At 47.9% G+C, this 14,544-nt stretch overlaps 1 protein-coding gene across 4 annotated transcripts in view; it reads left to right on the top strand.

Moving 5' to 3' along the window:
- Positions 1–14,544, top strand: part of LARP4B (La ribonucleoprotein 4B) — a 289,455-nt gene that overhangs the window by 177,704 nt on the left and 97,207 nt on the right. For all 4 annotated transcript variants that reach the window (XM_063921936.1, XM_063921933.1, XM_063921932.1 and 1 more), the window contains one exon: positions 9,726–9,836. In XM_063921936.1, coding sequence (XP_063778006.1) covers positions 9,726–9,836 — 111 coding nt within the window. The remainder of the gene's footprint in view (positions 1–9,725; positions 9,837–14,544) is intronic.

Here is a 14,544-nt window from a genome sequence, read left to right as displayed (position 1 = left end):
TTTTTACCCCAGGTAGCCTCTCAACATAAAAAGACGCCGTTTTATCCGGCTCAGTCCTTTCGTCCCCATAAGGGCAAGCGGGCAAAAGGTTCCTCTTTTCTGCCCCGGGGCAGAGGAAGGGGAAAAAGACTGCAACAGACAGCCACTTCCCAGGAACAAAAGCCCTCCCCCGCTTCTGCCAAGTCCTCAGCATGACGCTGGGGCCTTACAAGCGGACTCAGGCACGGTGGGGGCCCGTCTCAAGAATTTCAGCGCGCAGTGGGCTCACTCGCAAGTGGACCCCTGGATCCTGCAAGTAGTATCTCAGGGGTACAAATTGGAGTTCGAGACGTCTCCCCCTCGCCGGTTCCTGAAGTCTGCTTTACCAACGTCTCCCTCCGACAGGGAGGCAGTATTGGAGGCAGTTCACAAGCTGTATTCCCAGCAGGTGATAATCAAGGTACCCCTCCTGCAACAAGGGAAGGGGTATTATTCCACGCTGTTTGTAGTACCGAAGCCGGACGGCTCGGTGAGACCAATTTTAAATCTGAAGTCTTTGAACACTTACATACAGAGGTTCAAATTCAAGATGGAGTCACTCAGGGCAGTGATCGCGAACCTGGAAGAGGGGGACTATATGGTGTCTCTGGACATCAAAGATGCCTACCTCCATGTCCCCATTTACCCTTCTCATCAAGGGTACCTCAGGTTTGTGGTAGAAAACTGTCACTATCAGTTTCAGACGCTGCCGTTTGGATTATCCACGGCACTTCGGGTCTTTACCAAGGTAATGGCCGAAATGATGATTCTTCTTCGAAGAAAAGGCGTTTTAATTATCCCTTACTTGGACGATCTCCTGATAAGAGCAAGATCCAGAGAACAGTTAGTAGTCGGAGTAGCCCTATCTCAAGTAGTGCTACGGCAGCACGGCTGGATTCTAAATATCCCAAAATCGCAGCTGATTCCGACAACACGTCTTCTGTTCCTAGGGATGATTCTGGACACAGTCCAGAAAAAAAGGTGTTCCTTCCGGAAGAAAAAGCCAGGGAGTTATCCGACCTAGTCAGAAACATCCTGAAACCAGGGCAAGTCTCAGTGCATCAATGCACAAGAGTCCTGGGAAAGATGGTAGCTTCCTACGAAGCGATTCCATTTGGCAGATTCCACGCAAGAACGTTCCAGTGGGATCTGCTGGACAAATGGTCCGGATCGCATCTTCAGATGCATCAGCGGATAACCCTGTCCCCAAGGACACGGGTGTCTCTTCTGTGGTGGTTGCAGAGTGCTCATCTTCTAGAGGGCCGCAGATTCGGCATTCAGGACTGGGTCCTGGTGACCACGGATGCCAGCCTGAGAGGCTGGGGAGCAGTCACACAGGGAAGAAATTTCCAGGGCTTGTGGTCAAGCCTGGAGACATCACTTCACATAAATATCCTGGAGCTAAGGGCCATCTACAATGCTCTAAGCCTAGCAAGACCTCTGCTTCAAGGTCAGCCGGTGCTGATCCAGTCGGACAACATCACGGCAGTCGCCCACGTAAACAGACAGGGCGGCACAACAAGCAGGAGGGCAATGACAGAAGTTGCAAGGATTCTTCGCTGGGCGGAAAATCATGTGATAGCACTGTCAACAGTGTTCATTCCGGGAGTGGACAACTGGGAAGCAGACTTCCTCAGCAGACACGACCTCCACCCGGGAGAGTGGGGACTTCACCCAGAAGTTTTCCACATGATTGTGAACCGTTGGGAAAAACCAAAGGTGGACATGATGGCGTCACGCCTCAACAAAAAACTAGACCGGTATTGCGCCAGGTCACGGGACCCTCAGGCAATAGCTGTGGACGCTCTGGTAACACCGTGGGTGTACCAGTCAGTGTATGTGTTCCCTCCTCTGCCTCTCATACCCGAGGTACTGAGAATCATAAGAAGGAGAGGAGTAAGGACTATACTCGTGGCTCCGGATTGGCCAAGAAGGACTTGGTACCCGGAACTTCAAGAGATGCTCACGGAGGACCCGTGGCCTCTACCTCTACGAAGGGACCTGCTCCAGCAGGGACCCTGTCTGTTCCAAGACTTACCGCGGCTGCGTTTGACGGCATGGCGGTTGAACGCCGGATCCTGAAGGAAAAAGGCATTCCGGATGAAGTCATCCCTACCCTGATCAAAGCCAGGAAGGATGTAACCGTGCAGCATTATTACCGTATTTGGCGTAAATATGTTGCGTGGTGCGAGGCCAGGAAGGCCCCTACAGAGGAATTTCAACTGGGTCGTTTCCTGCATTTCCTGCAAACAGGACTGTCTATGGGCCTAAAATTAGGGTCTATTAAGGTTCAAATTTCGGCCCTGTCGATCTTCTTCCAAAAAGAACTGGCTTCAGTTCCTGAAGTTCAGACGTTTGTCAAAGGGGTGCTGCATATACAGCCTCCTTTTGTGCCTCCAGTGGCACCTTGGGATCTCAGTGTGGTTTTGGGGTTCCTAAAATCACATTGGTTTGAACCACTCACCACTGTGGACTTAAAATATCTCACATGGAAAGTGGTAATGCTATTGGCCCTGGCTTCAGCCAGGCGCGTGTCAGAATTGGCGGCTTTATCCTATAAAAGCCCTTACCTAATTTTTCATACGGATAGGGCAGAATTGAGGACTCGTCCTCAATTTCTCCCTAAGGTGGTTTCAGCGTTTCACCTGAACCAGCCTATTGTGGTACCTGTGGCTACTAGGGACTTGGAGGACTCCAAGTTGCTGGACGTAGTCAGGGCCCTGAAAATATACGTTTCCAGGACGGCTGGAGTCAGAAAATCTGACTCGCTGTTTATTCTGTATGCACCCAACAAGCTGGGTGCTCCTGCTTCTAAGCAGACTATTGCTCGTTGGATTTGTAGTACAATTCAGCTTGCACATTCTGTGGCAGGCCTGCCACAGCCAAAATCTGTAAAAGCCCATTCCACACGGAAAGTGGGCTCATCTTGGGCGGCCGCCCGAGGGGTCTCGGCTTTACAACTTTGCCGAGCAGCTACTTGGTCAGGGGCAAACACGTTTGCTAAATTCTACAAATTTGATACCCTGGCTGAGGAGGACCTGGAGTTCTCTCATTCGGTGCTGCAGAGTCATCCGCACTCTCCCGCCCGTTTGGGAGCTTTGGTATAATCCCCATGGTCCTTACGGAGTTCCCAGCATCCACTAGGACGTCAGAGAAAATAAGAATTTACTTACCGATAATTCTATTTCTCATAGTCCGTAGTGGATGCTGGGCGCCCATCCCAAGTGCGGATTGTCTGCAATACTTGTACATAGTTATTGTTAACTAAATCGGGTTATTGTTGTAGTGAGCCATCTTTTCTAGAGGCTCCTCTGTTTTATCATACTGTTAACTGGGTTCAGATCACAAGTTATACGGTGTGATTGGTGTGGCTGGTATGAGTCTTACCCGGGATTCAAAATCCTTCCTTATTGTGTACGCTCGTCCGGGCACAGTATCCTAACTGAGGCTTGGAGGAGGGTCATAGGGGGAGGAGCCAGTGCACACCAGGTAGTACTAAAGCTTTCTATTTGTGCCCAGTCTCCTGCGGAGCCGCTATTCCCCATGGTCCTTACGGAGTTCCCAGCATCCACTACGGACTATGAGAAATAGAATTATCGGTAAGTAAATTCTTATTTTCTTGATGGTGTTTTTAAAAATAAAACTACAAATTTTAATTGCTCATAACTCCTGCTTTGAGTATGCATGTTAAATATACCCTGTTTCTGTACTATATTCCCATTTTAAATGTCACCTGCACATTGGCTATCTAAATGGATAAGATGCTAATCAATATTACTTTAATTTCAATTTCTCTGACGTCCTAGTGGATGCTGGGACTCCGTAAGGACCATGGGGAATAGCGGCTCCGCAGGAGACAGGGCAGACAGGGCACAAGAATAAAAGCTTTAGGATCAGGTGGTGTGCACTGGCTCCTCCCCCTGTGACCCTCCTCCAGTTAGATTTTTGTGCCCGAACGAGAAGGGTGCAGGCTAGGTGGCTCTCCTGAGCTGCTTAGAATAAAAGGGACTAAGGGGAGAAGAAACGGACTCACCTGCGTGCAGAGTGGATTGGGTTTCTTAGGCTACTGGACATTAGCTCCAGAGGGACGATCACAGGTTCAGCCTGGATGGGTCCCGGAGCCGCGCCGCCGGCCCCCTTACAGAGCCAGAAGAGCGAAGAGGTCCGGTGAAATCGGCGGCAGAAGACGATCCTGTCTTCAGACTAAGGTAGCGCACAGCACCGCAGCTGTGCGCCATTGCTCTCAGCACACTTCACACTCCGGTCACTGAGGGTGCAGGGCGCTGGGGGGGAGCGCCCTGAGACGCAATATAACAGATAATACCTTAGGTTGGCAAAAGAATACATCACATATAGCTCTTGGGCTATATGGATGTATTTTAACCCCTGCCATTTTTACAGAAAAGAGCGGGAGATAAGGACGTCGTGAAGGGGCGGAGCCTATCTCAGCACACAAGCGCCATTTTCCCTCACAGCTCCGCTGGAAGGACGGCTCCCTGACTCTCCCCTGCAGACTTGCTATAGAATCAGGGTAAAAAAGAGAAGGGGGGGCACTATTGGCAGCTAAAAATTATATAAACAGCAGCTATAAGGGAATAACACTTATATAAGGTTATCCCTGTATATATATATATATATATAGCGCTTGGTGTGTGCTGGCAGACTCTCCCTCTGTCTCTCCAAAGGGCTTGTGGGGTCCTGTCCTCTATCAGAGCTTTCCCGGTGTGTGTGCTGTGTGTCGGTACGTGTGTGTCGACATGTATGAGGAGGAAAATGATGTGGAGGTGGAGCAATTGCCTGGGTTAGTGATGTCACCCCCTAGGGTGTCGACACCTGACTGGATGATCGTATTTAAAAGAATTAAGTGATAATGTCAGCACTTTGCAAAGAACGGTTGATGACATGAGACAGCCGGCAAATCAATTAGTGCCTGTCCAGGCGTCTCAGACACCGTCAGGGGCCCTAAAACGCCCGTTACCTCAGTGGGTCGACACAGACCCAGACACAGATACTGAGTCTAGTGTCGACGGTGAGGAGACAAACGTAATGTCCAGTAGGGCCACACGTTACATGATCACGGCAATGAAGGAGGCATTGAACATATTTCTGACACTACAAGTACCACAAAGAAGGGTATTATGTGGGGTGTGAAAAAACTACCAATAGTTTTCCCTGAGTCAGATGAGTTAAATGAGGTGTGTGATAAAGCGTGGGTTTCCCCCGACAAAAAACTGCTAATTTCTAAAAAATTATTGGCACTATATCCTTTCCCGTCAGAGGTTAGGACGCGTTGGGAAACACCCCCTAGGGTAGATAAGGCGCTCACACGTTTATCTAAACAAGTAGCGTTACCGTCTCCTGATACGGCCACCCTCAAGGAACCAGCAGATAGAAGGCTGGAAAATATTCTTAAAAGTATATACACACATACTGGTGTTATACTGCGACCAGCAATCGCTTCAGCCTGGATGTGCAGTGCTGGAGTCGCGTGGTCGGATTCCCTGACTGAAAATATTGATACCCTGGATAGGGACAATATACTGTTAACTATAGAGCATTTGAAGGATGCATTACTATATATGCGTGATGCACAGAGGGATATTTGCACCCTGGCATCAAGAGTAAGTGCTATGTCCATTTCTGCCAGAAGAGCGTTATGGATGCGACAGTGGTCAGGCGATGCGGATTCCAAACGACATATGGAAGTATTGCCGTATAAAGGGGAGGAGTTATTTGGGGCTGGTCTATCGGACCTGGTGGCCACGGCAACGGCTGGAAAATCCACCTTTTTACCCCAGGTCACTTCACATCAGCAGAAAAAGACACCGTCTTTTCAAACTCAGTCCTTTCGTTCCCATAAGTACAAGCGAGCTAAAGGCCATTCCTTCCTGCCCTGGGGCAGAGGAAGGGGAAAAAGACTGCACCATGCAGCCGCTTCCCAGGAGCAGAAGCCCTCCCCTGCTTCTGCCAAGTCTTCAGCATGACGCTGGGGCTTTACAAGCAGACTCAGACATGGTGGGGGCCCGTCTCAAGAATTTCAACGCGCAGTGGGCTCACTCGCAAGTGGACCCCTGGATTCTACAGGTAGTATCGCAGGGGTACAAACTGGAATTCGAGGCGTTTCCCCCTCGCCGGTTCCTGAAGTCTGCTCTACCAAAGTCTCCCTCCGACAGGGAGGCAGTTTTGGAAGCCATTCACAAGCTGTATTCCCAGCAGGTGATAATCAAGGTACCCCTCCTACAACAGGGAAAGGGGTATTATTCCACGCTGTTTGTGGTACCGAAGCCGGACGGCTCGGTGAGACCAATTTTAAATCTGAAATCCTTGAACACTTACATAAAGAGGTTCAAATTCAAGATGGAATCACTCAGAGCGGTGATAGCAAACCTGGAAGAAGGGGACTATATGGTGTCTCTGGACATCAAGGATGCTTATCTCCACGTCCCAATCTACCCGTCTCACCAAGGGTACCTCAGGTTTGTAGTACAAAACTGTCATTATCAGTTTCAGACGCTGCCGTTTGGGTTGTCCACGACACCTCGGGTCTTTACCAAGGTAATGGCCGAAATGATGATTCTTCTTCGAAGAAAAGGCATCTTAATTATCCCTTACTTGGACGATCTCCTGATAAGGGCAAGGTCCAGGGAACAGTTAGAAGTCGGAGTAGCACTATCTCAGGTAGTGTTACGTCAGCACGGGTGGATCCTAAATATTCCAAAATCGCAGCTGATTCCTACGACACGTCTACTGTTCCTAGGAATGATTCTGGACACAGTCCAGAAAAAGATGTTTCTCCCGGAGGAGAAGGCCAGGGAGTTATCCGAGCTAGTCAGGAACCTCCTAAAACCAGGCCAGGTGTCAGTGCATCAGTGCACGAGGGTCCTGGGAAAAATGGTGGCTTCTTACGAAGCGATTCCATTCGGAAGATTCCATGCAAGAACTTTTTGAGTGGGATCTACTGGACAAATGGTCCGGATCGCATCTTCAGATGCATCAGCGGATAACCCTGTCGCCAAGGACAAGGGTGTCTCTTCTGTGGTGGCTGCAGAGTGCTCATCTACTAGAGGGCCGCAGATTGGCATTCAGGATTGGATCCTGGTGACCACGGATGCAAGCCTGAGAGGCTGGGGAGCAGTCACACAGGGAAGAAATTTCCAGGGCTTGTGGTCAAGCATGGAAGCATCTCTTCATATAAACATTCTGGAACTAAGGGCCATTTACAATGCCCTAAGTCAAGCGAAACCCCTGCTTCAGGGTCAGGCGGTATTGATCCAATCGGACAACATCACGTCAGTCGCCCACGTAAACAGACAGGGCGGCACGAGAAGCAGGAGGGCAATGGCAGAAGCTGCAAGGATTCTTCGCTGGGCGGAAAATCATGTGATAGCACTGTCAGCAGTCTTCATTCCGGGAGTGGACAACTGGGAAGCAGACTTCCTCAGCAGACACGACCTCCACCCGGGAGAGTGGGGACTTCACCCAGAAGTCTTCCACCTGATAGTAAACCGTTGGGAAGAACCAAAGGTGGACATGATGGCGTCCCGTCTAAACAAAAAACTAGACAGATATTGCGCCAGGTCAAGGGACCCTCAGGCAATAGCGGTGGACGCCCTGGTAACGCCGTGGGTGTACCAGTCAGTGTATGTGTTCCCTCCTCTGCCTCTCATACCAAAGGTACTGAGAATCATAAGAAGGAGAGGAGTAAGAACTATACTCGTGGCTCCGGATTGGCCAAGAAGGACTTGGTACCCGGAACTTCAAGAGATGCTCACGGACGAACCGTGGCCTCTCCCTCTGAGAAAGGACCTGCTCCAGCAGGGGCCTTGTCTGTTCCAAGACTTACCGCGGCTGCGTTTGACGGCATGGCGGTTGAACGCCGGATCCTGAGGGAAAAAAGGCATTCCAGATGAAGTCATCCCTACCCTGGTCAAGGCCAGGAAGGACGTAACCGCAAAACATTATCACCGCATTTGGCGAAAATATGTTGCGTGGTGTGAGGCCAAGAAGGCCCCTACAGAGGAATTTCAACTGGGTCGTTTCCTCCATTTCCTGCAAACAGGACTATCTATGGGCCTAAAATTAGGGTCCATTAAGGTTCAAATTTCGGCCCTGTCGATTTTCTTCCAGAAAGAACTGGCTTCAATGCCTGAAGTTCAGACATTTGTAAAAGGGGTACTGCATATACAGCCTCCTTTTGTGCCTCCAGTGGCACCTTGGGATCTCAATGTTGTGTTGAGTTTTCTAAAGTCACATTGGTTTGAACCACTCACCACTGTGGACTTCAAATATCTCACATGGAAGGTGACGATGCTGTTAGCCCTGGCTTCAGCCAGGCGTGTGTCAGAATTGGCGGCTTTATCATATAAAAGTCCTTACTTAATTTTTCATTCTGACAGGGCAGAATTGAGGACTCGTCCTCAATTTCTACCTAAGGTGGTTTCTGCATTTCACATGAACCAACCTATTGTGGTACCTGCGGCTACTAGGGACTTGGAGGACTCCAAGTTGCTTGACGTTGTCAGGGCCCTGAATATATATGTTTCCAGGATGGCTGGAGTCAGAAAATCTGACTCGCTGTTTATCCTGTATGCACCCAACAAGCTGGGTGCTCCTGCTTCTAAGCAGACGATTGCTCGTTGGATTTGTAGTACAATTCAGCTTGCACATTTTGTGGCAGGCCTGCCACAGCCAAAATCGGTAAAAGCCCATTCCACAAGGAAAGTGGGCTCATCTTGGGCGGCTGCCCGAGGGGTCTCGGCTTTACAACTTTGCCGAGCAGCTACTTGGTCAGGGGCAAACACGTTTGCAAAATTCTACAAATTTGATACCCTGGCTGAGGAGGACCTGGAGTTCTCTCATTCGGTGCTGCAGAGTCATCCGCACTCTCCCGCCCGTTTGGGAGCTTTGGTATAATCCCCATGGTCCTTACGGAGTCCCCAGCATCCTCTAGGACGTAAGAGAAAATAAGATTTTACTTACCGATAAATCTATTTCTCGTAGTCCGTAGTGGATGCTGGGCGCCCATCCCAAGTGCGGATTGTCTGCAATACTTGTATATAGTTATTGTTACAAAAATTCGGGTTATTATTGTTGTGAGCCATCTTTTCAGAGGCTCCTTTTCGTTTTATCATACTGTTAACTGGGTTCAGATCACAAGTTGTACGGTGTGATTGGTGTGGCTGGTATGAGTCTTACCCGGGATTCAATATCCTTCCTTATTATGTACGCTCGTCCGGGCACAGTAGCCTAACTGAGGCTTGGAGGAGGGTCATAGGGGGAGGAGCCAGTGCACACCACCTGATCCTAAAGCTTTTATTCTTGTGCCCTGTCTCCTGCGGAGCCGCTATTCCCCATGGTCCTTACGGAGTCCCAGCATCCACTACGGACTACGAGAAATAGATTTATCGGTAAGTAAAATCTTATTTTCCCTTCTAAGACTGTTCTTAAAGGAGCAGAGTACTAAAACAATTAATCAGGAGCCCGCAATCATGAACTGAAATCAAATAGTATATGTTGCTTATGTTTTTTAAGCAATTTCCAAACATTGCAAGTCATAGAAAAACTATATGATCATCATGAAAATAGAGTTCTCTCTTATAGGGATTTTTCTGTGGCAAAGACCTGCTTACTGTATGACCAAATGATGTATTACATAAAATTTGTTTTAGTATCAGAACTATACAGACTTCTGTTGCTTTATTTCCCAGGAGGTCGAGGCTCTCTTCAAAGGAGAAAACTTGCCGAAGTTTATTAATTGTGAATTTGCCTATAATGACAATTGGTTCATAACATTTGAATCGGAAGCTGATGCACAACAGGTAATATCACTATTTAAAAGTAGAGATGAGTAGTTCGGTTTATATTGGTTTTGACCCAGATTAGTTATTGGTTAATAGGCTGCCACGTTTTGTATAAGCAATAAGATTAAGCCGTACATGAGCTAATTTGGTGAAAGAACAGTAGATCCAAACTGCTCATCTCTAATTAAAAGCACATTAACACTGATAACCGATGTTTCTACCACTTTGCAACAATTTGGACTCTGCCTGTATGCGTTTACAGGTCTTACCACTCAGTACTATGTAATGTTATTCTCGAGGAGCAACATTTGCCAGATTTTGTCCATGGATTTTGCATTTGCTGGCATGCCCTGGTATTTTTGTACAGTGAGGCAGGCTCCTAGTGTGTAAAGTAAGCACTTTTATTCCAATTTATTTTGTAAATTACAGTAGAGACACTACATGCTGCCAGGTACACACTGGGAGACAAACACGGAAATGTGCTTCTTACTGCTTGAAATGTTTTGATGTGTTAACATTCTTACCTATGCAACCACTTAATTCAATTATGTTTGCAGGCAGAATCAACTGTAGAATTAACTCTCATATTTGGCAATGTTTAATTTTTACTTGTGTATGTATATATGTGTGTGTATACATGCATGTGTGTGTGTGTGTGTGTATATATATATATATATATATATATATATATATGTATATATATATATATATATATATATATATGTATATATATGTATATATATGTATATATATATATATATATATATATATATATATATATATATATATATGTATGTATTTTTATAATATTGGACGCTGACAGTCTTCCTAATTTTGGTTCCGTATGCCACCACTGAATTATACAGTAAAGATGCTGTGGAAGTGCAGCTTTATTTCAGGGGGTATAACAAAGATATTGCATGAAGCATTTAGGACTTGAATTGTGCAAACAAAAGAAGTCGCAGGGGGCCAAACTGAATGGCGGTTGATTAAGCTCCTGGATGCATTCATGGGCCAGAAAATCCACCACTCTCCTGGACTTGTGGGTGCATTATTGTGAAGTTTAAGGGCACTATGAGTGCGACTTCCTGGAAGTAACCTGGAAATAGCTTCCAGCACTTACAGCAGGTATTGGTTGTCGTACCAGTGATGGTGCGCTGCTGCATGAGTGGCCGTGCTACATGACCAGTCTTGGCCGCAAAAATAGCCACCATCTGCTTGGCCACGCTGCGCTCATATCGGAACTTCTGTGATGGCGCACCTCCAACTGGGGTCCACTGGGCTGACTGGTCTTTGAGTTGAAACTGTAGATAGAGGATTCATCGCCACTGATGATCTCTCAGACAGAGATTGAGCGACCACCATCAAACCTGGCCAGTATATTGCAGCACCAAGTTATCAGAGTTTCCTTCTTGCGAGTCAGCTGATGGGGCACCCAGTGTACAGAAACTTGGCTCAAGCTAAGTTTTTCGTGGAGTATCAAGTAGATGTATTCCGATCAGATGCTTATCTTCTCTAATTGGGCCACGGTCACTCTGATGTACAGCTGAACTATGGCCCGCATGGCAGTAACTTTGTTCTACGTGATAGCAGACACAGGTCAACCGCAGCGCGCATATTCTTCCAGGAACCGTTTCTGCATCTGAATTCTGCAAACCACTCAAACACCGTGGTTCAGGATGGTGCTTCCTCCCCAACAGCAGCTTGCATTCGGTCACAACTCTCCTGCTGTTGCTGACCACTCTTGTAGTTTTAGAAGATTATGGCTCTCCAGTACATCTGAAAACTTATTGCACACCCCTCATATATAAATTGTATGTATATATAGTGTGTGTGTGTGTGTGTGTGTGTGTATATACAATATTCTTTATAAAGGTAAACATGTAAGTTATTTATATATTGCTCTACCTTCACATCCATTATGTGCTTAGCATATGTGGGAGTTTGGTGATCTGTAACATAGCCTCACATCACTCCCTCAGACTCTCTCCCTCTCTCCTGTGACCTCTGGAATGCCAGATCTGTCTAATAAACTGGTCCCCATGCATGACCTTTTCATCTCCATCTCCCTGCATCTCCTAGCCATCACTGAAATCCTGGATTACCCTCTCTGACACTGTTTCTCCCGCTGCTCTCTGTGCTGGGGGTCTCATGTTCTCACACACCCCCAACCTGGGGGTCACCACTGTGTTGGTGTTGAGCTCATACTACCCTCTAGTTACTCACACCAACTCATACGCTTAGAACCATCCCTTACATTCGAGGTCCATGCTACAGTATATGCCTCTTTTAACCTGTTCATCTTTGAGTAGCTGTCAATTACCGATGCCCTCCATATTCCTTGACAACTTTGCTTCCTGGCTTTCTCACTTCCTCTCTTCTGACATTCCCTCCATTATCCTAGGTGATTTCAACATCCCTTTCTCTGACGTCCTAGTGGATGCTGGGACTCCGTAAGGACCATGGGGAATAGCGGCTCCGCAGGAGACAGGGCACAAAATAAAAGCTTAAGGATCAGGTGGTGTGCACTGGCTCCTCCCCCTATGACCCTCCTCCAAGCCTCAGTTAGATTTTTGTGCCCGGCCGAGAAGGGTGCAATCTAGGTGGCTCTCCTGAGCTGCTTAGAATAAAAGTTTAGTTTAGGATTTTTTATTTTCAGTGAGTCCTGCTGGTAACAGGCTCACTGCATCGTGGGACTAAGGGGAGAAGAAACGGACTCACCTGAGTGCAGAGTGGATCGGGTTTCTTAGGCTACTGGACATTAGCTCCAGAGGGACGATCACAGGTTCAGCCTGGATGGGTCACCGGAGCCGCGCCGCCGTCCCCCTTACAGAGCCAGAAGAGACGAAGAGGTCCGGTGAAATCGGCGGCAGAAGACGATCCTGTCTTCAGACTAAGGTAGCGCACAGCACCGCAGCTGTGCGCCATTGCTCTCAGCACACTTCACACTCCGGTCACTGAGGGTGCAGGGCGCTGGGGGGGGAGCGCCCTGAGACGCAATATTACAGTATATACCTTAGGTGGCTAAAAAGAATACATCACATATAGCTCCTGGGCTATATGGATGTATTTTACCCCTGCCATTTTACACAGAAAAAGCGGGAGATAAGGACGTCGTGAAGGGGCGGAGCCTATCTCCTCAGCACACAAGCGCCATTTTCCCTCACAGCTCCGCTGGAAGGACGGCTCCCTGACTCTCCCCTGCAGTCCTGCTTCATAATCAGGCTAAAAAAGAGAAGGGGGGGCACGTTTGGCAGCAAATAAATATATTAACAGCAGCTATAAGGGAGTAACACTTATATAAGGTTATCCCTGTATATATATATAGTGCTGGGGGTGTGCTGGCAGACTCTCCCTCTGTCTCTCCAAAGGGCTAAGTGGGGTCCTGTCCTCTATCAGAGCATTCCCGGTGTGTGTGCTGTGTGTCGGTACGCGTGTGTCGACATGTATGAGGAGGAAAATGATGTGGAGGCGGAGCAGTTGCCTGTGTTGGTGATGTCACCCCCTAGGGAGTCGACACCTGACTGGATGATTGTATTTAAACAATTAAGTGATAATGTCAGCAATTTGCAAAAAACTGTTGACGACATGAGACAGCCGGCAAATCAATTAGTGCCTGTCCAGGCGTCTCAGACACCGTCAGGGGCGCTAAAACGCCCGTTACCTCAGTGGGTCGACACAGACCCTGACACAGATACTGAGTCTAGTGTCGACGGTGACGAGACAAACGTAATGTCCAGTAGGGCCACACGTTACATGATCACGGCAATGAAAGAGGCATTGAACCTTTCTGACACTACAAGTACCACAAAGAAGGGTATTATGTGGGGTGAGAAAAAACTACCAATAGTTTTTCCTGAGTCAGAGGAAATAAATGAGGTGTGTGAAAAAGCGTGGGTTTCCCCCGATAAAAAAACAGCTAATTTCTAAAAAATTATTAGCATTATATCCTTTCCCGCCAGAGGTTAGGGCGCGTTGGGAAACACCCCCTAGGGTAGATAAGGCGCTCACACGTTTATCTAAACAAGTAGCGTTACCGTCTCCTGATACGGCCACCCTCAAAGAACCAGCTGATAGAAGGCTGGAAAATATCCTAAAAAGTATATACACACATACTGGTGTTATACTGCGACCAGCAATCGCCTCAGCCTGGATGTGCAGTGCTGGAGTCGCATGGTCGGATTCCCTGACTGAGAATATTGATACCCTGGATAGGGACAATATTTTGTTAACTATAGAACATTTAAAGGATGCATTACTATATATGCGTGATGCACAGAGGGATATTTGCACCCTGGCATCAAGAGTAAGTGCTATGTCCATCTCTGCCAGAAGAGCGTTATGGATGCGACAGTGGTCAGGGGATGCGGATTCCAAACGGCACATGGAAGTATTGCCGTATAAAGGGGAGGAGTTATTTGGGACTGGTCTATCGGACCTGGTGGCCACGGCAACGGCTGGAAAATCCACCTTTTTACCCCAGGTCACTCCACATCAGCAGAAAAAGACACCGTCTTTTCAAACTCAGTCCTTTCGTTCCCATAAGTACAAGCGAGCAAAAGGCCACTCTTTTCTGCCCCGGGGCAGAGGAAGAGGAAAAAGACTGCACCATGCAGCCGCTTCCCAGGAGCAAAAGCCCTCCCCTGCTTCTGCCAAGTCTTCAGCATGACGCTGGGGCTTTACAAGCAGACTCAGATATGGTGGGGGCCCGTCTCAAGAATTTCAA

The sequence above is a fragment of the Pseudophryne corroboree genome, chromosome 5, assembly GCF_028390025.1.
Source record: "Pseudophryne corroboree isolate aPseCor3 chromosome 5, aPseCor3.hap2, whole genome shotgun sequence".
Taxonomy (NCBI): Eukaryota; Metazoa; Chordata; class Amphibia; order Anura; family Myobatrachidae; genus Pseudophryne; species Pseudophryne corroboree.
The sequence above is the reverse complement of the archived record's forward strand: the minus strand, read 5'-3'. Positions and strand labels throughout refer to the sequence as shown.